This window comes from Scyliorhinus torazame, chromosome 16 (genome assembly GCF_047496885.1).
Source record: "Scyliorhinus torazame isolate Kashiwa2021f chromosome 16, sScyTor2.1, whole genome shotgun sequence".
In the NCBI taxonomy this organism is placed as follows: domain Eukaryota; kingdom Metazoa; phylum Chordata; class Chondrichthyes; order Carcharhiniformes; family Scyliorhinidae; genus Scyliorhinus; species Scyliorhinus torazame.
This window is the reverse complement of record NC_092722.1, coordinates 170,794,862-170,822,432: the sequence shown is the minus strand read 5'-3', so window position 1 is coordinate 170,822,432 and position 27,571 is coordinate 170,794,862. Positions and strand designations below refer to the sequence as shown.

The 27,571-nt window shown below is 50.9% G+C and overlaps 1 protein-coding gene across 1 annotated transcript in view; it reads right to left on the bottom strand.

Annotated features, from left to right (window-relative positions):
- LOC140392452 (coiled-coil domain-containing protein 172-like) overlaps positions 1-18,947 on the bottom strand; it is a 138,101-nt gene extending 119,154 nt beyond the window's left edge. The window contains exon 1 of the mRNA XM_072477703.1: positions 18,888-18,947. Coding sequence (XP_072333804.1) covers positions 18,888-18,905 — 18 coding nt within the window. The 5' untranslated portion in view covers positions 18,906-18,947. The remainder of the gene's footprint in view (positions 1-18,887) is intronic.
- Positions 18,948-27,571: the final 8,624 nt, after the last annotated feature.

Below are 27,571 nucleotides of genomic sequence, written 5' to 3'. Positions count from 1 at the left end.
AGTGCCGTTCCATCTGGTCCCCATTACTGGGGACCCATACCAAACTGCGCTCACCCAAAGTCCCCAAGACGAAGAGATTGAATCCCAAAGCCGCAGGTACCTTGGCAATCTGCACATTAGAGTAAGGCTGTTTCACTCTAATATGCAGATTTGCCAATAAGTGATCCCATCCTTGCATTTAATCTCACAAGGTTTTGTGAGCTGGGTAGATCCCGGGAACGGTGTTTCCCGGCTTTCAACGGCTTTCAACGGAACGCTTTTCTGGCACAGCGTAGCCAGAGGATCACGTCAATGGGCATTTTGTGGGGGGAATTGCGGCCATCATTTTCCAAAAGATAGCTATTAAATTTGCATTTGAATCAATCAACACTTTTAAGTTTCTACGATCTCTTATGATTTTATTCCCAGTAAACATTAGGTTAGGGGGGGGTAGGGCCAAATTTCAAAGGATAATGTATCGCAACTTATAACATTGGCTGTCACCATATGCAGCCAGTAAAAGGCTTCTTGCTGCTCACACTATGCTGTGTACTTCCCAACACAGAGAAAAATTGTTTGGCAAGAGGTAAGGGATGTGACGGCACGGAGCAAACAGGTGGATCAACAGGAGCAGTAAAGGACAGAAGCGACTGAATGTTTTAAAATAGACTGGTATTTTCCATTTTAAAACAGCTGCATGTTTGGTTTGAGTAATGATCAGGCACTCCAATGACAGAACTGGGTGGTTGCCTCATTTGCATTGAATTAACTACTTAATGAGCCCAGGAATCACTTGTGCAGACTTTCAGTACAACGGTGTGCACACCACAGGTACTACAGAAGACATAACATTTTGCGAACATTGTGGGCTAGAGGCTGGAACAAGTACCCAAATGCATATTCGAGCATCAGATGCTGGAATAATACATCTGAGTAAAAAATGACATTTGTATTAATGTTTTAAAATTAAAATCGAGAAAGCTTAGCAGCTAATACTGGATATATTGCTGTAATCTAATCATGGCGTCAGCTAAGATCACAAACCATAAAATGGAGCTTCAACAATTTATATTCATTAACCAAACTTCAGGATTGAATTAAAGTACGCGCATCACAGGCTCTATTACAACAGTGGTTGATTACTAAGTAAATACAATGGAAATAAAATCCTGAAAACAGTTCAGGATATAGTTTAAAGGCATCCTAGAAGTGTGGGTATCATTCTGAGCTGTCTAGAATGAAACTAATGTCAGAAAAATCTGGAAAAAGACAATACTTTATTAATCAACTACACATCGAGATCAGAAGGTCCAATTGTGCGGCCTTGTTCAAGAAAGCATGCCATTACATACACTTCCCTGGAATTAAGCAACAACAATTACAAACTCGTTACAGGGGCGCAATTCAACCAAAACATTTCGATGGCCCGTTTTGCCAGGTTAGCAGGGTGTAACGACCCCGCTATCCAATGGCATTTTGTCGGTTTATTTGGCCGTGGCGAGGAATGCCCCATCACAGCCGCACCTCAGTCACTTCCTGCACTGGTGAGCTGAGCTCACCAGTGCAATAAGACTACTCGCGGATCAGGGCACCATTTTTAAAGGCAGTCCCGATTCTTCAACCCCCCCCCCTCCTCAGCGAACCCACCACGGCTGCCAGATCACTTCCCCCCCCCCCCCCCCCCACCCCGCCTCCTTTCCCACTTCAACTTACCTCTTCCGGACTCCTCGAGCCCCCCTCACTTAACCTCTTATGGGCAAGGCACCCCAAGCCCAACCCGGGAACCTTGGCACTACAAGCCTGGCACCCTGACAGTGCCAAGGGGCCAGGTTGGCAGTGCCAAGACACCCAGGTGCTAGCGAGTGTGCCGAGGTACCATCCTGCCAATAGCCTGGACACTCGGGAAGGGGGGGGGGGGTCTTCAATGGCCTGGGAGACCCCCTCAGGTGCCGTTACAACTGGTCCACGTTAGTGTGGCCCAGTACTATATGACGCCCAGGCAAGGTCTCCCAAGCACGGCCGTTGAATCCCAGGCCCTGGAGACTCCGGCAAGCACCTATTTAAATCAACCTAATGGCTCATTTGAATATGCAGATCTGGATCTCACCCAGTGAGAGCGAGATCCAGATTATGACATCTCGCAAGATTCTGTTGAATCTCGCAAGACGTTTCGAGAGCTGTGAATCTCGCGAGAGGCCTCTCGTGAGATTCAATGGCCTTGTACCGACAAGTCAGGCGCGTTGAGACTGCTGAATAGTGCCCAAGTCTCTAATTATAACTTGGATCTCAAGTAATTGTTATAGTTAGAAAATACTAATAAATAAAATCTAGGCAGTGCAGGTTGTGTGCAGTGATCATAACCTGGGAGAATTTAGGAATAGCAAGACTGTGCTGGATTGCCACAACTGCTATTTCATTTGAGACTCTGCAGTTCTTTGAATTGGAGAGCATGTTTGACACTCTGCAGCAGGTAAGGTAAATGTGAAAAAAAGAGTAGTATTCCCCAAAATAGTCAAACTCATGAAAAACAAAGGTGGAGGAAGGATAGAGCAACTTAGTCAGAAGGGTAAGGGAAACCGTGGAGAGACAGGGGAGATTGTCTCGCAGACATGGTCCTTTTGATGGGACCAGAATAAATTAGCACGATTCCCAGTTTCAGAAACTAAGGGTTAACGGCGGAACTGAATACCGCGGTGGACTTCCATGACAACTAAATTGGCGCCGATCCCAGAGCAATTCATGATCCGAAAATGGGTTAGCACCCGCTCCACTTGGAACTCAATCAATTCCAATGAAAAACGGTGAACGATTTCCCCACGGTCAGACACTCCACATCGTCCCAGTATCCCTTCCCCTCTTTCCCAGCCCCAACACCTCCCTGCGCACCCTGTCTCCACCTCTGCCACCCAAGGGTTCAGTGGGACCATATGATGGAATGGCCAGCTCGCATGCAGCGATTACCCAGGTGGATGATGAAAAGTGCTACTGTGGGCAGGAGTCAGACGTTGTCAGATGAAGCAGAGACCAGAGCTCATAATAATAATCTTTGTTAGGCTTACATTAACACTGCAGTGAAGTTACTGTGACAAGCCCCCAGTCGCCACATTCCGGCGCCTGTTTGGTACACAGTGGGAGAATTCAGAATGCCCGAAATACCTTCAGAATGTCCAAATTACCTAACAGCACGTCTTTTGGGGCTTGTGGGAGGAAACCGAAGCACCAGGAGGAAACACACACAGGTACGGGGAGATCGTGGAGACTCTGCGCAGACAGTGACCCAAGCCGGAAATCTACCCCGATTTTTAAAACCACAAGTGAACTTCGCCGTAGTTATTGCTCTGGCAGAGGTTGGGCCTGTTAATGATATGCCAATGGCGTTTACTGCACGTGCGGAGTAGAATGCTGTCAACGTACCGAAGCATGGCATTCCGTCGGGCATCTAGCGCTGCCCACAATTTTCGGCTCATGCACGATTCTCCATCCAATCGTGTTGAGCGATTCTGGCGTCGCTGGCCGGAGAATCCCGCCTAATGTGCTTTCTGCACATATGAGGATAAAGATGCAAGGATCGAGAATCAGAATAAAAGAGCTGGTTTTTAAAGCAGACCCAGGCAGGCCAACAGCACGGTTCAATTCCTGTACCAGCCTCCCCGAACAGGCGTCGGAATGTGGCGACTAGGGGCTTTTCACAGTAACTTCATTTGAAGCTTACTTGTGACAATACGCGATTTTCATTTCATTTCAAAACCACAACTAATTAAATAGAGCTTTAATAATATTTTATACCAGAAAGGGGAGCTTGGAACAGGTACAAAATGCAAAAACAAGAAGAGCTGAGAGTACAGATCATCCACAACAATTGGAAGGAGATCCCAGACCAGTGTAGGGTGCCAGAGCTAAGACACTCAACCCCGACAAGGAGCAGGAGGCAGAGATGGCCAGCGAGGACAGAGGCTGTGCCTATGCCAGAGGAGAGATCAGTGTCTCCCAAAAATGGAGTGAGGCCTCATTAACAACTCATCACCCACCCATCATAACTGAGTGCTTGTAAACATTGGTGACTATACAGCCAGTCACTGGAGAATCATAGAAAAATTATGTCACAGAAGGAGGCCATTCAGCCCATCATGTCTGCAGTGGCTGAAAAAAATTAGCTGCCAATTTTAATACCACCTTCCAAAACCCAGTCTGTAGCCTTGCAGGTTACAGTACTTCTGGGTGAATTTTCTTTTCCTAATATCCCCTCTTATCCTTCTGCCTTAAATCTGTGTCCTAAGTAACTGACCGCATCACTAAGGAAAACATGTCTTCCCTTTCTACTTTACCTAGGCCCTCATAATTATTCACACCTCAATCAAGTCACCCCTCAGTCTAAATAAAAGTATCTTGGCCTACTGAATCTTTCCTCATAGCTGCAATTCCCAACCCTGGAAACATCTTTGTAAATTTCTTCTGAACTCTCTCCAGCGCAATTATGTCCTTCCTGTAATGTGGTGGCAAGAACTGAATGCAAACCCCTAGCTGTGGCCTAATAACCTTACAGTTCCAGCAGTACATCACTGCTTTTGTATTCTATACCTCGTGCAATAAAGGACAACCTTTCATAAGCTTTCTTTGCAACCTTATCTGTCTGCCTGTCACCTTCAGAAACATGTGGACATGTACGCCAAGGTCTCTCACTTCCTCTGCCACTCTCAATATCATCCTGTTTATTGAGTATGTCCTTGCTTTGCTTGCCTTCCAAAATGCATGACCTCACACTTCTCTGGATTGAACTGCATTTGCCACTTTTCCGCCCACTGAACCAAACCATTCATATCATTCTGGGGTCCATAGCTATCCTCTTCATTGTCAATTACACAGCCAATTATTATGTCATCTGCAAACTTTCCACACCTACCCCTCACATTTAAGTCCAAATCAGTAACATATACCACAAAAGGAAGGAACCCGACACTGTGCCCTACGGAATGCCACTGGAAACCACTTTCAATGTGCTAAAACATCTGTCAATCATTACACTTTCTTTCCTGTCACTGAGCCAACTTCAGCCAATTTTCAGATTTAACCTGCCACATTTCCTGTATCCCATGGGCTTTTAATAATAATCTTTATTGTCACAAACAGGCTTCCATTAACACTGCAATGAAGTTACTGTGAAAATCCCTTAGTCGCCACATTCTGCCGCCTGTTCACGTGCACTGAGGGAGAATTCAGAATGTCCAATTCACCTAACAGCACGTCTTTCGGGACTTGTGGGAGGAAACTGGAGCACCCGGAGGAAACCCACGCCGACACAGGGAAACGTGTAGACTTCACACAGACAGTGACCCAAGCCGGGAATCGAACTTGGAGCTGTGAAGCAACAGTGCTAACCACCGTACTAACATGCCACCTACAAATTTCCCCCCAAACGTTAGTAAGACATGACTTTCCCTTATCGAAACGATACTGACTATCCCTAATTAATCCGAGCCTTTCAAAGAGCATAAATTTATGGCCATGTCGCGCTTAAGTGAGCACAACAAGGCCATTAAATTGCAGGGGGCCAAGAACGAGAACTGCGCTGATCTCTTTGCAATCTGTCCAGACCACTCCCGTTTGCAAAATCCAGATCTCGCCTTAGTGTGGCAAGAAACCACTTAAGGCCAATCTCCATACAATTAACAGCAACCACCTCCCGTGCTCTAACGGCCTCCCCAGCAAGTGGTCACACAGACGTTCATTAGTACTCCTTTTTAAAATGTGAAACTAGTGGAAGGGCTGCTGCGGCAACCCGAAGAGGTGAGTAGCCACCTTCGCTTACAAGCAGAGAGCCCAAGGCACTAGGGTTGCTGCCCTGGTGCTTGGAGGGGTTTGGGGGAGGAACCATGGAACCAGCCTCAGTCGGGTGGGCTGCCATGGGGGGGGCAGAGATCGCTGAGCGGGGGGGGTCCACCCATGGTCTCATGAGGGGGTCTAATCGCTTGTAGGTGTGCCATGCCAACCCCTGGATTGTGTATGTGTTCCCGGGGCAACACTAGCCCCTGCTAGTCTGGCCCACCGACCAACCATAACTCCTCCTGACCCCGGAGGCCACTGGCCGCACGACTGAAGGCTATAGCTAATTACGGAATTGGCAATAATAGTTAAGTGCGCCTCACATTTCCTAGCTGGATTCCCATGTATAGGCATGCCATGTAGCATGTGGAAGTGATTGCTTAGCATCTGTGTTGTTCTCTGCTTTACTTTTCCCAGACCTCAGAAGCGGCCGAAGACGTCTTAAGGAGGATAAACTGGGGGAGAACTATTTAATTAACATGTATGACATGGTACTGCATGCAAATGGGGTTGCTGACATCGTTTGTCGGGACTTTTGGCCTGCCTGTAACCTGCGCTGAAAGTCGGAAGAGCCAAATTCCAACAGTTTAGCCGCTGTCAGGAAACCGGGGCGTCATTCTCCGACCCCCCAGCGAGAATGGCACGGGTGTGCGCAAGGCAGCCGATTTTGGGCCTGCCGATATTCTCCCGTCCGGATGGGCCGAAGTAAATCAAACCTCCTTTTAATCGGTGTCAACCTGTGCTCATGGTTTACGCCGACCAGCGTGGAGGTGGGTGACGGCCTGGGGGGTTGGCCGCTGGGCAGGCGATGGCGTGGCCGCAGTCTGAATGTGTGGGGAGAGGTGTGTCTAGGGTTGTGTGTGTGTGTGTGCGGCGGGGGGGGTGGTTAGAGTGGGCTGGGCTCCGGGGGAGTGCCGGGAGGGGGGTCCGTGCCGGGGAGGAGGAGGGGGGGTCCGTGCCGGGGAGGGGGATGGGGGGTCCGTGCCGGGGAGGGGGATGCCTGGGCAAGTGAGTTGGTCCACCTGGCCAGGTGCCAGCCTCCAACAGTTGGACCCATGCGGTCCATGACACCTGGCTGGGGGGAGGAGGGGATATGGGCAATGATGACATGTCGTTGTTCCCCCCCCCCCCCCTCCCCCCAACCAGGCCGTCATGTTTTCCGATCATCCAGCGATGTTGGCCGCTGTGGCGGCAGCCGCTCATGTCTATGTTGCCCTGGATGAGGAGGAGGAGGAGGAGCATGCCAGAGAGGCGGCGCAGGCTGCCGCAGAGGGGCAGGCGGCAGCCGCCCAGGCTGGAGGGATACCTGACCGACAGGACGAGGAGGGGTAGGAGGACGTCACGGCCCCACAGCAACGGAGGCACCCCAGGGCGCCCCGTGTGTACCGGCCCCGGCAGTCATACCAGGACCTCACAGACCGGGAATGCAGGAGGAGACTCCGGATGAGGCGGGAAACCGTGGCACACATCTGCCACCTGCTGGCACACCTGCCACCGCGTGGCACTGGCGGGGGACACCCTCTCCCCGTGTCCGTCAAGGTTACGGTGGCCCTGAACTTTTATGCAACGGGGTCATTCCAGGCACCAAGTGGGGACCTGTTCGGCATATCGCAGACATCGGTGCACCGGTGCATCCGGGCAGTGACAGATGCCCTATATGCCATGGCGCACCGCTACATCCGCTTCCCTGTGGACCGGGCCAGCCAAGATGCCCGGGCCGTGGGCTTCTCTGCCGTGGCCGGGTTCCCCATGGTCCAGGGCGCGATCGATGGGATGCACGTCGCCGTGCGGCCACCTGCAGATAACAGGGCTGTGTTTACCAATAGGAAGGGGACCTATTCGATGAACATACAGGTGGTCTGCGACCACCCCATGATGATCCTGCACGTCTGCGCCTGTTACCCAGGCAGTGTACACGACTCATACGTGTTGTCGCGGTCATCCATCCCCGGCATGTACGAGGGACGCCATCCCCGGCTGAGGGGCTGGTTGCTGGGCGACAGGGGCTACCCATTGCGATCGTGGCTGATGACGCCTGTACGGAGGCCACGCAATGAGGCGGAGAACCGCTACAATGATGCCCATGTAGCGACAAGGGGAGTGATAGAGAGGTGCTTTGGCGTGCTGAAGATGCGTTTCAGATGCCTGGACCTCTCTGGGGGCGCCCTCCAGTATCGGTCAGATAGGGTCGGCCGCATCATTGTGGTGTGCTGCGTCCTGCACAACATAGCCCAACAGAGGGGCGATGTGCCGCAGGCAGAGGAGGGCGGAGTGGAGGAGCAGCAGGAAGAGGCGCAGTCCTCCCCAGATGAGGGGGATAGGGGCAATGGTCAGGGCAGACGGGCTAGACACAGGCGGGTGGCTGTCCACCGTTACCGGCTGGCCCAGCGGGCACGGGACAGGCTGATAGCCGCCCGCTTCACTGACTAGATGGGCGTGGGAATCGGGTAGTGTGGCCATAGACCGCACACCATGGCAACAGCCGACCACCCACACCCCCCACTCATCCACCCACCCAGCACCCTCACCCCCCTCCCCAACCCCACCCACCCCACCCGCATGCACACCACCCCCCCCATTGCCGATCCACCTGCGGCACAATGGCCGGGCTCACACAGTTGCGGGTGGACGCGTGTCTATTGCAGGCCATGGAGGATGATGACAACCCGCCCTGCGATGAGCTCCTGGCTCCACACCGTTGGACTATGTCTGACCCATGGCCACAGTACCACAATCCACCCGGACCATCCCTGCATGCGGCTGTGACACTGCAGCGCACGGTCCCGTCCTCTGCTCGGGGGGATGTTGATGGCGGACCAGGGGGAAGGGGGCAGATTCACCTGGGGCTGAGGTAAGACCACCCCTCACACACACACTTACGCTCAACGTACATGACACACCCGCACGCTTTGGACAGAGCACAAAGGCAGCTTCTGTAGGTGTAACATTGACTTTAATAACCAAAGGAGTTCATGCATGTGCCCGAGCCCCTAAAACTCATCTGTGCCCTGCACCTGTGCCAACTTATTCAGTGTCAAATTGTTTGGCCTTACGGGCCCTTTGACTACGTCTACGCGGTTCCCCAGACGGTACAGCAGAACTGGAGGTGGACTCCTGTGATTCCTACCCTCTGACACGGGATCCCTTGGGCGGCCGTTTCCTGGGGCGTCCTGGTCTAGATGGGCCAGGCTGCGGCCCGGGCGACTGGGATGGCGAGCTGCCAGCCTGTCCTGCCCGTTGCCCACCCGATGCACCTGGGATGGAAGGGGGGGGAGTCCAAGGTGTCGCGGTGTTCCGGGACCTCCCCTACAGGGGGACCCGGGACGGACCACACCACCTCCTCCTCCCTTGGGGTGCCCGATGGCCCCCAGGCCTCTACATGGGTGGGGGATGCGAACGGACTGGCCATCCGACGCCCCCCCCGACATCTGGCACTGCCAGTCCTGGAGGCCCGTGCTGGTATCGACAGGGGTCTGCAGGTTTGCAGCCATGGAGCCCAGGGGGTTGGCAAACCCTGTCTGTGACTGTGCGACGCCGGCTCGCACATGGCCACTGGCGCCGATGCCCTCAGCGATGGCCTGCTGAGACTGGGCCATGGCCTGCAGAGACTGGGCCATGGCGTTGAGCGCCTCTGCCATCTGGCGCTGGCACTGGCTCATGGCCTCCTGTGAGAGGGCAGCCATGTCCTGGGCCACAGACGCCGCCTGCACGGAAAGCCCCAGGCCTCGCAAACCGTTCCCCATGTCTGACACCGTCGCACCCATTGCCTTCACCGCGGACGCCACCCGTGCGGTGTCAGCCTGTGTGGCACGTATGACCGGCACCACTCCCAGCTCCTGGACGCGGGTGGACTCCTCCACCTGCGACTGCAGCCGCCGCAAGCCGGCCGTCACCCTCTTCGCTCGTCTCCGTGTCGGTGGTTGCATCGGATCTATGTGTGGGTGTGGTAACTGCAGGAACCCGGGATCCATCTGGGCGGCAGATGTTCGCTTGGGCTGGGCTGCCCTCCGACCGCCCGGCCCTTCTGCTGCTCCTACCTCCACCTGCTGTACCGGGACGGCTGTGTTGTGCGCACCAGTGAGTGTACCAGACGCCTCATCACCAAAGTACCCAACCGAGGTGAGTGTTTCTGCGATGGTGGAGGGTGTTGGTGACAGCAGTGGCGTTGTGTCGTGCTCTTCGTCCCACTCTTGAGTCCATGGCACTTTGGGGTGGGGGTTCGTCTCCACCCATCCACTCTGTGTCACTGTCCGGTATTTCGTCTTCCTGGGTAGTGCTGTCCCGGGTAGGGGTGTCCCGGGTAGGGGTGTCCCGGGTAGGGGTGTCCTGGGTAGGGATGTCCTGGGTAGGGGTGTTCTGGCTCGGCTGTGATGGGGGCCTGTGGCTGCCCCTCTCGTCGCTGGGTGGCACACGCCTGCGTCGTCGCACCCGCACGTGACGGGGGCGTCGTCTCCCTGTTGCTCCAGGTCTCTCCGTCTCCCGTGGTCTCCAAGGGACATCCTGCGGGCGGTCTGCATTTGCGGGGATGGGTGCCTCGACGTTTGCTCCTGCGATACACAATGAAGCATGCATGGTTAGACACACAGGCAGTGATCAGGTGGTGTGGGGGAGGGGGATATAGGGGAGGGTGGATATGGGGACGGGCTATCGGTGGCTCATTTGCTAGTACGCCCCCGACGTCTGCATCAGCAACCTCCCGGTCCTCAGGTCCGCCAGCCAGTTCCAGGGCCCTTTCCTCGTGTTCGGTCAGTGGCCTCTCATCAGCGGGGCCTCCTCCAGTCCTCACAAGCTCCCTGGTGTTGTGTGCGCGTTTCTCCTGTGGCGGGGTGGGGGGGGGGGGTGGCAGGGGTAAAAGGCAACAGTGTTAGACAGGTATATGAATGCACGCCATCGGTTGCGCGTGTATTGCAGAGGTTAAGGTTAGGGCTGAATTCACTTTCGGATATGGGGGATATGGGGGAGGGGGGATATGGGGGATATGGGGAGGGGGGATATGGGGGAGGGGGGATATGGGGGAGGGGGGATATGGGGGAAGGGGGAATATGGGGGGGATATGGGGAGGGGGGATATGGGGGAGGGGGGATATGGGGGAGGGGGTATGGGGAGGGGATATGGGGGAGGGGGGATATGGGGAGGGGGACATGGGGAGGGGGGACATGGGGAGGGGGACATGGGGGAGGGGGGATATGGGATATGGGGAGGGGGGATATGGGGGAGGGGGGATATGGGGGAGGGGGGATATGGGGGAAGGGGGAATATGGGGGGGATATGGGGAGGGGGGATATGGGGGAGGGGGGATATGGGGGAGGGGGGTATGGGGAGGGGATATGGGGGAGGGGGGATATGGGGAGGGGGACATGGGGAGGGGGGACATGGGGAGGGGGACATGGGGGAGGGGGGATATGGGATATGGGGGAGGGGTGATATGGGGTAGGGGGGATATGGGGGAGGGGGGATATGGGGAGGGGGGATATGGGGGAGGGGGGATATGGGGGAGGGGGGATATGGGGGAGGGGGGATATGGGGGATGGGGGATATGGATATCGGGCAGGGGAGAGGGGGGGAGGCTCGCCCTGCCTGCTCTGAAGAGGTCGTTCACCTTCTTGTGGCACTGGGTGCCTGTCCGTGGTGTCAGGGTCGCAGCGGTGACGGCCTCTGCCACCTCCCTCCACAGACGCCGGCTGTGGCGTGGGGCAACTATGCGGCCGTGCCCGGGATACAGGGCCTCCCTCCTCTGCTCCACAGTGTCCAGGAGCGCCTGCACATCCCGTGACTGGAACCTCGGGGCTGAGCGGCAGACAGCCATCCAGTCGGGTGTTCCGGTCGGGTGTTCCGGTCGGGTGGGGGGGAGCATCGCGTCGTTATGAGCTGTCACGCCGTGCGGTGTGTATGGCGCTGCACGGCGTGAACCACGTGAGCAAGCGTGGATCCCGTCACGTCGCTGCTAGCCCATTTCGGGCCGGAGACTTCGCGACGATTTTTGCGGCTTGACGCAAGTCGGATTTGCGCCGTTTTTTGCGCCGATCGACGGACTTTGCGCCAATAATGGAGAATTGCGCCCCTGATTTTTGGCTCCCATCAAATTAAGCCACCAAGTAATAGATGGGAGTTTTCTTTCTTTCTGTTTTTTATTAATGTATTTTATTACAAACATGTATCAAAACAGGTTACAGCAAATAAACACACCGGGAAACATACTTCCCAACAATCAACTGTACAGTCCGTACAGATTTTTCCCCGTTTTCACCCAATACCCCGCCATTCCGCCGACGCCCTGAGAGCCATTGCCAACGGCTCTATGGCCAGCGCAAACAGCAACAGCGGGCATCCTGCCTCGTACCCCTGCATAAGTCAAAGCTTCGTGAGCTCATATCATTCGTCCTCACTCTCGCCCTTGGTGCCATATATAGCAACCGCACCCATGCCACATAATCTCCATCTACAAGTTTGCTGACGATACGACCATAGTGGACCGGATCTCAAATAAGGACGAGTCAGAATACAGGAGGGAGATAGAGAACCTAGTGGAGTGGTGCAGCGACAACAATCTCTCCTTCAATGCCAGCAAAACTAAAGAGCTGGTCATTGACTTCAGGAAGCAAAGTACTGTATACACCCCTGTCAGCATCAACGGGGCTGAGGTGGAGATGGTTAGCAGTTTCAAATTCCTAGGGGTACACATCACTAAAAATGGGCCGTTGTCCACCCACGTCGACGCTACCACCAAGAAAGCACAACAGCACCTAAACCTCCTCAGGAAACTAAGGAAATTTGGCATGTACACATTAACTCTTACCAGCTTTTACAGGTGTACCATAGAAAGCATCCTATCTGGCTGCATCACAGCCTGGTATGGCAACTGCTCGGCCCAGGACCGCAAGGAACTTCAGAGAGTCGTGAACTCAGCCCAGTCCATCACACGAACCTGCCTCCCATCCATTGACTCCATCTACACTCCCGCTGCCTGGGGAAAGCGGGCAGCATAATCAAAGACTCCTCCCACCCAGTTTACTCACTCTTCCAACTTCTTCCATTGGGCAGGATACAGAAGTCTGAGAAAACGCACAAACAGACTCAAAAACAGCTTCTTCCCCGCTGTTACCAGACTCCTAAACGATCCTCTTATGGACTGACCTCATTAACAGTACAGCCCTGTATGCTTCATCCGATGCCGGTGCTTATGCAGTTACAATGTGTACCTTCTGTTATGTATTTTCTTTTATGTATTTTCTTTTATTTCCTTTTCTTTTCATGTACTTAATGATCTGTTGAGCTGCTTGCAGAAAAATACTTTTCATTGTACCTCGGTACAGGTGACAATAAACAAATCCATCCATCCATCCATCTTGGCCCAAACCCAAACCTTCCAAAAACATTGAACAAGTACCGCCACTCCACCCAATCAAATGCCTTCTCCACGTTTGTGGACACCACCACTTCCGGTATCAGAAACCCTGACGGATTCATCACCACATGCAACAGCCTTCTTATATTATTCACGAGCTGCGTGCCCTTCATGAAGCCTGTTTGATCCTCTGCAACCATCCCCCGGACACAATCCTCCATCCTCCCCGCCAACAACTTACCCAATATTTTCACATCCGTGTTCAATAGGGATATGGACCTATGCGACCCACATTCTACTGGGTCCTTCCCCTTTTTCAGGATTAGTGTGATTACTGCCTGCATCATCATCTCCGGCAACTCCCCTTTCCCAGTGCTTCATTAAATGCCCCCACTAGATGTGATGCCAGGTCCTTTGCAAATTCCTTGTAAAGTTCCACCGGGTATCCATCCGGCCCAGAGGCCTTCCCCCACTTCATACCCCTGATACTATCCAGCATCTCCCTCAGCCCCAGGGGTATCTCCAACGCCTGCCTCTTTGCTTTTACCACCTGGGGAAATTCCAGCTCGTTTGGAAATCACCTCCTCTCCCCCCAGGTCCGTCTCATAAAGTCCCTGGTAGTACTCCCTAAATGCCTCGTTTATCTTCCCTGGCTCCGACACCACATCCGCAGCCCCAATCCGTATCTCAATATTTCCCTGTAACGTGGCCTGTCTCCGCAGCTGGTGCGCCAGCATGTGGCTTGTCTTCTCCCCTACTCATATTGCACCCCTCTTGCCCTATGCAGTTGCCCGACCACCCTCGTCGATGTCAACCTGTCAAACTGCCCCAGCAAATTTTTCCTCCTCGCCAATCTCTCCGCGGTGGGCACTCTTGAATACTATCTCGCTCACGAGACGGTCATGTTCCTCCCTCCTTTCCCACGAGCCTTGAACAAAATAAATTCCCGCCCGGACCACTTACTTCAGTGTTTCCCAAAAAATGACCGCCGACACTTCCCCATTCTGAATCAACTCCACATACTCCTTAATCGCCGCCCACACCTTATCACAAAAATCTCCACCTGCCAACAACCCCGAGTCAAACCTCCACTGTGGCCTCCACTCTGGTCCCGATCTAAACCGAATTTCCAGCCAGTGGGGCGCATGGTCCGAGATAACTATCCCCCCATACTCTGCCCCCTCCACCCCAACCAAAATCTCCCGACTCACTACAAAGTAATCAATCCTCAAATACACATTATAAATGTGTGAAAAGGAATACTCTCTTCCCCCTAGGTTCTGAAAGCACCATGGATCCACCATACCCATACTCTCCATAAACCCCGCCAGCTCCCTTGCCATTCGTACCCTACCCATCGATCTGGGGCTCGACCTATTTTGGACACAGTTAGAATCTCCTCCCATGATCAACTGGTGCATGGCCAAATCCGGATTCGCTAGCAACCCCCTCATAAAACCCACATCATCCAATTTGGTGCATACACATTTACCAACACCACCGGTGCCCCTTCCAATACCCCACTCACAAACACATTTCCCCCACCCGGATCCCTCACCCCCTTCACACTCACAAATCCCATTTATTTGCTCATTAAAATCGCCACTCCCTCGATTTCGAATCAAACCCCGAGTGGAAAACCTGCCCCACCCACCCCTTCCTTAACCAAACCTGGTCCTTCACACGGAGGTGCGTCTCCTGCAGAAAGATCACACCCGCTTTCAAGCTCCTGAGGTGCGCGAACATCTGGGACCTTTTAACCGCCCTATTCAGTCCCCGGACGGTCCACGTTACCAGCCTTACCGGAGGCTTACGCCTCCAATCCCCTCTACCGTCCATCATCTTCTCCACTTAACCCCCGACCCCTCAATTCCACCCTATACCTATCCCATCCCAGATGGCCCCTTTTTCCGCCCCTGACCATGTCATTTCTCACACCCTGTCATGTCACAACAACCTCCAGCCACCCCTCTCGGCCTTCTCCCCCACCACCTCACTTCTGTTCACCAGCATCACCTGCTAGCGTGGCAACGCCTGCCCAAAGGCACCACCCAATGACCTCCCCTCCCCGCCCCCACTCTTCAGCTCAAGGAGGAAGGCTCCCTGTTGACCCTACCTTCTCCCACCGAAACAGACTTTTCCTGAAGGCAAATAAACAAATGTTAAACATAAACAGTCCCATAAAACTGGAGGTGGGGAGATGGGAACATCCATCCCCACATAAACCTTTTGAAATAATACTCCCGGCCTCCGAAAGTCACCCATAATTTTGCCAGGTAGAGCTCCCCAAAACATGATCTATCGCCGCCTTGGCCTTGTTAACGCGTGCCCGCCACTTTGCCAATTCAGCTCCGATGTCCTGATAAATTCGGACCTTATTCACCCCATTGGCAGGTATGCATCTCCCAGGCCCAACGGCAAATCTTCTATTTCTGCACAAATTTGTTGAGTCTCACGATCACCGTCCGCAGCGGCTCCCCGACTCTAGGCATCTGCCTCAGGGACCTATGCACTCGGTCCACTTCAGGGGCCTTATCTAACACCCCTTCTGCCACCAGCCCTGCCAGCATCTTCGAGACACACCTCACACCTTCCACTCCTTCAGGCAGGCCCACTATTCGCAGGTTCTGCCTTCTCGAGGTATTCTCCTGCTCCTGCAACTTTTCCCTCAACATTTTACAGCGGTCTCCTAGGAACTCCACCTCCGCCTCCAGAGCCACCACACGATCGCTGTGGTCCGAGATCATTCCTTCGATCTCACAAATCTGCAACCCCTGCACCTCCAAACACTTCTCCACCCATTCCAACAAACTCTTCAGGGGTGCCACAATTCCTTCGAGCGATCCTCCCATATTTTCTTCCCCTGCTGGCGCAATTCCTCCTTAATAAAAGCAATCAAATGCTCCATCTGGGGCTTTCCTCCTTGCATCAGCCCTTCTCCCACAGGCATGCTTACACTGGCTGCTGCTATAGTACAGGCTTCCTCCAATTCTTTAGCCTCGTCTCTCACTGTCTTCTGCCGGGTTTGGTAACCAGCAGACATACCACTCCTGGGGGAAACTGCTCCTCCAACCTTCACCTGCCCCGTTTCATCAAAGTTCCATCGTGCCTTCAAGCAGGAGCTGCCCTGTGTGTGACCGCTCACACAATGGACACCACCGGAAGTCGTTTTCGGAGAGTTCTTACTATCTTCAGTCTTTCTGAACATTTTGTTTTCATCTTTGTTGTTCAAACTCTTCTGGTTCCTCGCCATGATGAGATCCATGAAAAACTGTTATTCCGTATTTATCTCATCAACTGCATACACCGCTCGTGCATGGTCCATGGTAAATCGCGCAAAACGTTGTTTTGCAAAATGCCCAAAACAGTCGCACCTCAAACAAACTTAGGCGAGGGCGGGGGGTACCGGACTTGAGAATCCTTACCTCCTTCGAGGAGTAGGCCCTGGAGGTGACTGGTGTGGCCAAGGACAGGGAGGTCATCAATGCGGAGGCTGCCGCAGAGGTGAGGGACCACCAGGATCCTCCCGGAGGACCTGTCAAACGTGAGTAGTGATTGCCTGACTGACTTATCCATCCCTCCCGCTGACCACATGTCCATTCTCCCGCAGGTCCAGCAGCTGATGGCGCCTGCCCATCCCGGGCGGCCCCCTCTCTTGACTCTGAGGAGAACACCTCGGAGGAGAGCTCTGAGGATGCAATTGTTAGTCGCCACAGCTGTCATCTCCACTCTCCACCAGCACAGATACACACCTCGGTGGGAAATGTTAGTCGTCAGGCATCTGGGGCAAAATCTGGTGAACACCACACTGCTGCTGATGTACATCTGGTGGAGGCAGGAACCCCCAAGCAAGACAGCAGCAGATTCCTGGATCCAGCTGGGTCCCAGCCTGATGCTGAGTCTCTGGAACAGAGTTACCCGGGACCAACCTGGACGTTCAGAGAGAGATCAGCGACTCCTGCAGATCCATTGCCGATTGGAGGAGTTCCAGAGGCTACTGGCGCAGGAGATGGCGGCGGCAATGATTGGCACTGAGGCTAACACTACTAAGGTGCCGACCATAGTGAAGAGCCTGGTGCACGACATCAGCACCATGTGAAGGTGCCCAAGGCGTCGCGCAACTGGGGGATGTCACCCAGTACCAGGCCGACCTTGATGGGGTTGTAAGAGACATGTCCTGCTCTCAGATGGGAATGGCCGAGGCGCTGCGGAGCTTGGCCGAGGCACTGCGGAGCATGTCCCAGTCGCAGGTAGGCATGGCTGAGGCACTGCAGAGCATGGCCCCATCACTGGGAGATATGTCCCAGTCACTGAGGAGCATTGCTGAGGAACTGCAGAGCCAGATGATGCAGAGGCAGCTGGGGCTCAAACCAGTTGCCCCCCCCCATCCCAAGGTGAACTCCAGGGCCCTAGGACACTGACCGGGAGGGGGCACTGAGTCCCAACCCGGGCCCATCCCATGGGGAGGCAACGGTGGCCACCAGCACTCCCAATTTCCACCCCCCTGTTGAGGCCGCATCTCGGCGTCAACTCATGGGACAGGACGGCACGACAGTACATGTGGCGCCGACAAGTGAGCCGGGGCCCTTCAGCCCCAGAGGACGCTGCCAGGGGCATCGGAGGCCATGGGACGAGGTAAGCAGCTGCCTGGCTCCACCACAGAACCCACTTGGCATGTGTCAAGCGCTCATTTAACCACGATTGCCAATTCCCTATTAGCGATTGCCTTCAGCCACGCAGCCAGTGGCCTCAGCAGTCGGTGGGGATTATGGGTGATTGGTGGGGTAGATGGGCAGGGACAGGGTTTGCCGAGGAATGGGATTGGGATCCAGGGGTTGGCATGGTGGTTCTGTGAGCAATTACCTCCCCAGGTTGCCCTCCCAGCACTTCCTGCCCACCCCTGCGGAGGATGCCCCATGCCCCGCCAACCAGTGGGGTGGCAAACCCAGCGCCCCCGGTTTCTTTGCCTGTGAGCAAAGATTGCTACTTCCCTCCTCGGCTCCCCACAGAAGCCCTACCGCCATGTTCACATTTGTCAAAAGGAGTACTAATCGGCATCAGCGTGACCACTTGCTGGGGAGGCCGGTGAATGACAGGATGCCGATGGATGATGGGTAATTGTATGGAAATGGGGCCTAAGTGGTTAGAATTGGTTTCTCACCACACTACGGCGATATTCCAAATTCCCCGACAGGAGCAGGCCGGTTTCATCGCAAACTGTTTGGCACCTGACGCAGTTCCTGTTTTTGGCCTCTCCTGCTATTGAGCCTCGTTACATTTGAGCACGAGTGTAAGGAGGCCAGAAGATCACGCCCTAAGTCTTCGTTACATTTGGTAAAGTTTATTTTTCCATGCAGGAACGTCCTTGTGTCATTTCACAACACTGTTTACTCACACTTAGAGCCTTGGGCTTTCCACTGCTACATTTGTACAAGAGCCATCGAACTGGCTTACACATAATTGCTGGTTCCACAGTTAGGTTCTCAGATTAATTATAACATTGTAAGGGAGGTGGGGGTGTCGTGGTATTGTCACTGGACTAGCAATCCAGAAACCCAGGGTGATGCGCTGAGCACCCGGGTTCAAATCACACCTAGACAGATAGCGATATTTAAATTCAATAAACATCTGGAATTAAAAGTCTAATGATGACCTTGAAACCATTATTGATTGTTGTTAAAGGGGGAAAAAAATGGTTCACTAATGGGAAGGAAATCTGCCATTGATAACGTGTCTGACTCACCTGTGCCTCCAGATCCATAATAATGTGATTGACTTTTAAATTCCCGCTGAAAAGGCTGAGCAAACCACTCAGTTGTATCAAGAGGCTAAAAGCAAATCAATAAGGAATGAAATCAGGCATAGAACTAGCATTGACGTAGGCATCAAAACTCAGTGGCAAACTCAGCCCTGCTGACCTTGCAAAGACTTCCTTGCTAACATCAGGGCGCATGTGCCAAAATTGGGAGAGATTTCCCAAAGACTAGCTACAAGACTAAGATAGTCAAATTCACGGAATTAAACTGTACAGATAATGTCCCCGACAGTACCATCACCATCCAGTTCTGTCCCACTGCAGGACAGATCCAGAAGAGGTGGAGTGGCAGTGGTATACAGTTGGGAGGGAGAAGCGCTGCGAGTCTTCAAATTGACTCTGCACCCCATATCAGGTCAACCATGGACAAGGAAACCTCTTGCTGATTTCTATGTACTACCCCCAGCTTTTGGAATCAGTACTACTCCATGTTCAACATCTCAGAGGAAGCAATGATGTGGTAAAAGTGTAGAATGTATTCTGGGTTGGAGACTTCAATGTCCATCACTAAGAGTGGCTCATAGCACCTCTACATACGGAGTTGGCGAATGCCCTGAAGAACATAGCTACTAGACTAAGTCTGTGGCAGGTGGTGAAGGAACCAACATGAGAGATAAACATACTTGACCTCATCCTCAACAACCTGCATTGGCAGCTGCATCTGTCCATGACAGTATCGACAGGAGAAAATATCTCATAATCCTTGTGGAAACACGGTCACATCTTCTCTGGAGACTTGGGAATTTGAAGCAGAATGGGAATTCGGTGCAGAGCAAGAGGTTGTTTTTATTTTTCTCCTAGCTTTGTAACTTGCAAATCTTCAGAGAGTGGTCTTGCCCTGCTGCAGCTGAGGCTACAAGGTAGTGAGTTAATTGGTAAGTAGGGTGTAAGGTCGGTAAGTATTTACAACTTTTTTTTTCGTTTTTACAACTTTTATCACTTATAGTTTGAAAATATGTTTTGCGGTTCATAATCTGTAAGGGCTATAGTTGGCAGTAACGAGGACAAGGAAAGAAGGGTCATAGAGGATTGGATGTAAACTACTATCCAGCATCTTCCAAAGCTTTAATTTAAAGGGGTAAGTCATGGAAGGAGAGCTCAAAGCCTTGGTTTGCTCCTCTTGCTCCATGTGGGAATCCAGGAATATTTCCAGTGCTGGGGCCCAGCATGTATGCAGGAAATGTCTCCAGCTACAGCTCCTGGAAGCCCAGGTTTCAGTGCTGGAGCAGTAGCTGAGGACACTATGGAGCATCCGCGAGGCAGAAAGTGTCATGGATAGCATATATAGAGAGGTGGTCACACTGCAGGCTCAGACTCCACAGGCAGAAAGTGAATGGGTGACCACCAGGCAGAACAAGAAAGCTAGGCAGTCAGTACCATTCCCCTGCAAAACAGGTATATCGTTTGGTTACTGTTGAGGGGAATAGCCTCTCAGAGGAAACCAGAAACAGCCACATTTGTTGTACCATGGTTAATTTCTGCTGCAGAGGGAAGGAGTAATAAGTGTGGGAATGTAATAGTTACAGGGGATTCAATTGTAAGGGGAATAGGTAGGCATTTCTGTAACCATAAATGAGACTCCAGGATAGCAGATTATTATGTAAAGTTATTATGTAAAGTGTGAATAGTGTCTTGATATGGATGGAAAGCTGATTAGCAGACAGGAAGCACAATGTTGGAATAAATGGGTCTTTCTCTGATTGGCAGGCAGTGACTAGTGGGATACCGCAGGGATGTGCTAGGACCCCAACTGTTCACTTTATATATTGATGATTTTGACGAGGAAACTAAATGTACTATCTCCAAATTTGCAGATGGTACATAGTTGGGTGGGAAGGTGGGCTGTGAGGAGGATACAGAGTTTCTTCAGCGGCATTTGGACAGGCTGAGTGAGTGGGCATATGCATGGAAGATGCATATAATTTGGATAAATGTGAGGTTATCTGCTTCGGTAGCAAAAATAGGAAAGCAGATTATTACTTGGATGGGTGTAAATTGAGAGAAGTGGATATCAGTGAAACCTTGGTGTCATTGTGCATTAGTTCCTGAAAGCAAGCCCGCAGGTGCAGTAGGCAGTAAAGAAGGCAAATGGTATATTGGCCTTTATAGTAAGAGGATTTGTGTATAGGAATAGGAATGTTTTCCTGCAATTGTATAGGGTATTGTTGAGGCCACATCTGGATAATTATGTGGAGTTTTGGTGCCCTTATCTGAGGAAGGATATTCTTGCTATGGAGACGATCCTCTAAAGTTAAGACTGAAGCATTTGCAACAATATTCAGCCAGACGTCCCGTGTGGATGATCTGTCTCAGCTTTCTCAACCCCAGCATCACAAAAGACAGTCTTCAGCCAATTTGATTCGCTCCATATATTATGAAAAAATGGCTGAAGACACTGGAAACTGTAAAGGCTTTGGGCGTTGACAATATTCCAACAATAATACTGAAACAGACTTGCTGTTACAGACAAGCTGTTCCAGTACAACTATTACACTGGCATCTACCCAGCAATGGGGAAAATATCCCATGTATACCCTGTACGCAATAAGCAAGAAGAATCCAACCCATCCAATGACTGCCCTACCAGTCGACTCTTGATCATCAGTAAGATGGAAAGGGTCATCAAGCGGCATTTGCTTAGTAATAACCTGCTCACTGACGCTTAGTTTGGCTTCTACCAGGGTCACTCATCTCCTGATATCATTACAGTCTTGGTTCAAACATGGAAAAATCAAACTCCAGATGTGAGGTGCGAATGACTCCCTTGACATCAAGATAGCACCTGACCAGGTGTGGCATCAAGGAGGCAGAGCAAAACTGGAATCAATCGGAATGAGGAGGAAAAGTCAATCATCTCAGTTTCAGGCCATCACTGTAGGATTTCTCAAGCTTATATCCTGGGACCAAACATCTTCCTCTGTTTTATTAATGAACTTCCTTCCATTATAGGGTCAGAAATGGGGATGTTCCCTGATAATTGCACAATGTTCAGCACAATTCACAACTTTTCAGATACTGAGCAGTTTATCTCCAAATGCAGCAAGACCTGGACAATATCCAGGCTCGGACTGACAATAGTAAGACATCTTACAACACCAGGTTAAAGTCCAACAGGTTTATTTGGAATCACGAGCTTTCGGAGTTTGGTCTTTAATCAGGTGACTTGATGAAGGAGCTATGCTCTGAAAGCTCGTGATTCCAAATAAACCTGTTGGACTTTAACCTGGTGATATAAAACTTCCTACTGTGCCCACCCCAGTCCAACGCCAGCATCTCCACATTTTGACTGACAATGCCATGCTAGTGCCAGACAATGACCATCTCCAACAAGAGAGAATCTAATCATCGCCCCTTGACATTCAATGGCATTACAATCGATGAATCCCCCACTATCAACATCTTGGGGATTACCATTAACCAGAAACTGAACTGGACATGCCGTATAGTTACTGTGGATATAAGAGCAGGTCAAAGACTAGGAATCCTGTGATGAATAAGTCACCTCCTGACTCTCCAAAGCCTGACCATCTACAAGGCACAAGTTAGGATTGTGATGTAACACTCTCCATTTGCCTAGGCGGATATACCTTCAACAACACTTACAAGCTTGACATCATCCAGAGCAAAGCAGTCCAATTGATTGACATCCCATCCACAAACATGCACTCCCTCCACAACCGACGCACAATGGTAGCAGTGTGTACCATGTACAAGATGCACTGCAGAAACACACCAGGTATCCTCAGACAGCAACATCCAAACTCATGATCCAACTATGAAGTGCGAGGACAGGAGGAAAATTGAAACACGACCTCCTGGAAGTGCCACTCACCATCCTGACTTGGAAATACATCACCATTCCTTCCCTGTCGCTGGATAAAATTCCTGGAACTCCCTCCCTAACAGCACTTCAGATGTACCTACACCACATGGACTGCAACATTGCAAGGCAGCTCATCACCACTTTCACAAGGGCAATTGGGATGGGCAATAAATTCTGGTCGAGCCAGTGAGGTCCACATCCCATGAATTAGTAAAATAATGCACGCTTTAATGTCGGGTTTCTCAAAGTTTTGAAGCCGCGAACCCTTTTGACATTCCAAGAGTATTGAACGAACCCCTGAGAAATATCCATATTATTTTAAAGAATTAAACCCCAAAAAATTATTATTACTGCATAATAGCTACAGACCTAAGAACAAAGAACAAAGAAAATTACAGCAGAGGAACAGGCCGCTTGGCCCTCCAAGCCTACACCGACCATGCTGCCCGTCTAAACTAAAATCTTCCACACTTCCTGGGTCCGTATCCCTCTATTCCCATCCTATTCATGTATTTGTCAAGATGTCCCTTAAATGTCACTATCGTCCCTGCTTCCACCACCTCCTCCGGCAAGTTCCAGGCACCCACTACCCTCTGTGTAAAAAACTTGCCTCGTACATCTCCTCTAAACCTTGCCCCTCACACCTTAAACCTATTCCCCCTAGTAATTGACCCCTCTACCCTGGGAAAAAGTCTCTGACTATCCAGCCTGTCTATGTCCCTCATAATTTTGTAGACCTCTATCAGATCGCCCCCCAACTTCCATCGTTCCAGTGAGAACAAACCGAGTTTATTCAACCTCTCCTCATAGCTAATGCCCTCCATACCAGGCAACATCCTGGAAAATCTCTTCTGCACCCTCTCGAAAGCCTCCACATCCTTCTAGTAGTGTGGCGACCAGAATTGAAGACTATACTCCAAGTGTGGCCTAACTAAGGTTCTATACAGCTGCAACATGACTTGCCAATTTTTATACTCAATGCCCTGGCCAATGAAGGCAAGCATGCCTATGCCTTCTTGACTACCTTCTCCACCTGTGTTGCCCCTTTCAGTGACCTGTGGACCTGTACACCTAGATCTCTCTGACTGTCAATACACTTGAGGGTTCTACCATTCACTGTATATTCCCTACCTGCTTTGGACCTTCCAAAATGCATTACCTCACATTTATCCGGATTAAACTCCATCTGCCATCTCTCTGCCCAAATCTCCAAACGATCTAAATCCTGTTGTATCCTCTGACAGTCCTCATCGCTATCCGCAATTCCACAAACCTTTGTGTCGTCCGCAAACTTACTAATCAGACCAGTTACATTTTCCTCCAAATCATTTATATATACTAAGAATATCAAAGGTCCCAGCACTGACCCTGCGGAACAAGACAAGTCACACCTACAAAAACAAACTTAAAAGATATTTCGATGACTGATATCAATGCATTTATTATAATAAAAAAGTCTGTTACTCAACAAATACTTCCAAGTCTGAGTATTTTTTGTCATTTTTAATGGGAGCACACACACACACACACACACACACTCTCTCTATCATCCACACCCACTTTCACCCACATTCTCACCCCCTCATCCACTCACCCTTGTTTCGGGACCCGGCAGCCCGGATTCGTTTTAGGCTGACACTGGGCCAGGCTCTTCTTAGCCCCTGTTATTTCGGCAAGCCCCCCGACCTTGGCTCCAGTCCTCCTCAGGTATGCCCCAGTACCAGCTCTTCTTGCGCCTCCCTACTCCGGCTCTCCTCGGGTCCCCCATCCTTGGCTCTTCTTGGCCCAGGCTCTTCTCTGGACCCCCTGGACCGGACATGGCATTCTCAGGCAGCCCTGGCCCCTGTTCCAACCCTGCGGTTCTGCGGAACCCAGTTTGGGAACCCCTACTTTGCCAGTATGGAACAAGGCACCAGGTGCTCTCTTGTATTGATTGCAGCATTGTAATCAATGGGGTAGAAATTTCCCTTCTTAACAGCACTGTAGACATACCTAACAACATGGACTGCAGCGGTTCAAGGAAGACAGATCACCACGACCTCTTCAAGGACAATTAGGGATAGGCATTAAATTCTAGCCTAGCCAGAGATGCCCACATTCCATAAATGATTTGTTTTTTAAATTGGAAGAATTTATCTCACAGAAACAGCAACGCCGATTGGACTTTCCATTGTTCAGTTAATTAGTTGGTTAAATACCGCTTAATAATATCATACTGTCAAAGCAGCAGCTAATACTTAGACCAATGTTGGACAACCTGCGGCCCAGGGATCACATGCAGCCCATCTGGGTTCTGAGTGTGGCCCATGAGGCATTTTGTTGATAGTTGCCCACACACAGAGTTGCCACTTTCTGTTGATTTCTGTCTCTGCAGTTTTTCTCCCACTGGTATGACTGAAATTATATGCATATTGACTGTGAGAGCCACGCCCTCCCTCTGTGTCCATAGTGTAAATATTTAGGTTTTTTTAACCACTTGAAGTTGATGATAGTTCCATTTATATGAAATGAAATGAAAATCGCTTATTGTAACAAGTAGGCTTCAAATGAAGTTACTGTGAAAAAAACCCTCGTCGCCACATTTCGGCGCCTGTTCGGGGAGGCTGTTACGGGAATTGAACCGTGCTGCTGGTCTGCCTTGGTCTGCTTTCAAAGCCAGCGATTTAGCCCTGTGCTTATATATAAATAATTAAGCATTTTCTGTAACTTATGAAATATTTGACATGTATTAAATGTATTTAATCTTAATCATGGGATCATGGTTAATGAACAAGCCTGATTTCAATCTTGTGGCCCACTCACTAGCCTAGATTTCCCACCACTGACTTAGACAATTTGTTACTGTGTATTCTTCTGGCATACAGATATCTTGGTTTTACATCTGGCAAATATGGCCAGGACCCTCACATCTGGGTTCTAAGTCCCCACGCCGGCGGGTAAACCGAAGCCAACGACTCTGGCGTCAACAGCCCCCAAGGTGAGGAATTGTCACCTTTCTAGGGCGCTAGGTTGACACTGGAGGGGTTGGTGCCGCTCCAGCCAGCGGCGAAGGGACAGTGCGAGTTTGTGTATGCGTGGAACAGCCAGCGTGATTCCGTGCATGCGCAGAGCAGCCGGCGTAATCTCGCACATGCGCGGGGGGTTCTCTTCTCCGCGCCGGCCCCCGGGCAGATGGCGGAGCCCTACAGGGCCCCGGCACGGACGGAAGAAGTGCACCCAAGGAACAAGTCCGCCCGCAGATCTGTGGGCCCCGATCGTGGGCCAGGCCACTGTGGGCCAGGCCACTGTGGCCCCCCCCCCCCCCCCACCGGGGTCAGATCCCCCCACGCCCCCCCGAGTACCGCCCACGCATACTCACCTGCCAGGTCCCGCCAGTGCGTGAGATGAGTCATTCACCGGCGGGACTGGCCAAAAATGGATGGACGCTCGGCCCATCGGGGCCCGGAGAATCGCCGGGGGGGCCGCTGTCAATGGCCCCTGACTGGCGTGGCGGCGATTTCCCCCCCCCCCCCACCTAAAAAACGGCGCTGGAGAATACGGCAGCCGCCGTCGGGGCAGCGGGGCGGGATTCGCGCCTCCCACCGGGGATTCTCCAACCCGGCAGGGGGTCGGAGAATCCCGCCCAAGGTGTATAGATGTATTAAACAAAATCCTTCAAATTGAAAATGTTTTCACTAAATGGGACAAAATGTTTATATATATATGTCACAATACCTATGGTTTACAGGAATATTGATTTTCTAACGAGCTTAGTTGTTCACAATCACTTTGATGAAATGAAAACAAATGCACAGCAAATGTAATAAAAAGTCACCTTTCTTTACAAAGCACTAACTGAAATTACTTATTTTAAACAATGTATAAACTCACCTTTGATTCCAAATTAACTTTGTTTATGCGCAGATTTTCTGAGATATCTCTGAGTTTTTCATTGCATCTAATTATTTCTGATTTCACTACAACAATAAATACAAATTGCAAACTTAAGAAAATGTTTCAATACCTGCTTTAATTGCTAAGTTTTAAAAAGTTGATCAGAATTGAAAGAAAATTATTTTTCCATGTTTATAGCTTTGGCTGAACAAGATTAGACATGCTAAATGAAAAAATTATCCAATTGTAATTGATTTCTGCAGCTCAATTGATTTATATGCATCTTCTGAATCCTGATAAAGGACTGTTGTCCTGGACCCTTTCCACAGGGACTGTTACAATTTATAACATATGGCTAGAACTGTGAGTCTAGAATATAACATTGAATTGGTACTTTATATTGTATATTCAGCATTTTGTATTGTTATATATCACTGTGGAAGACAACTGCAGTGTAATTGGACTTTGAAATTATTTTTCTCTCTTTATATTCTTCAACCCCATCATCAAAAATTAATATCTCATTCTTCTGGAGTGGCTATTGCTATTATTCTAGACTCAAAGTTCTAGCTATATGTTATAAACTGTAATAGTCCCTGTGGAGGGAGTCCAGGATAAAAGTCCCTGATCAGGATTCGAAAGATGCATAGAAATTATTTGAGCTACAGAAATAAATTGCAATTGGAGTGGCTGTTGCTCAGTGCTTTACTCAAAACACACATACTGATGTCTGAAATGATAATAACCTGGCCATTACTTAAAATTTGTCATTTTCAGTTTTAATTGCTCAGACCAAAATATATTTAATGGCAATGATGAAATTATGTTGATTAATTCTCATTAATTCGCCCTGTATCCCGGGCACGGCCGCAGAGTTGCCCCACGCCACAGCCGGCGTCTGTGGAGGGAGGTGGCA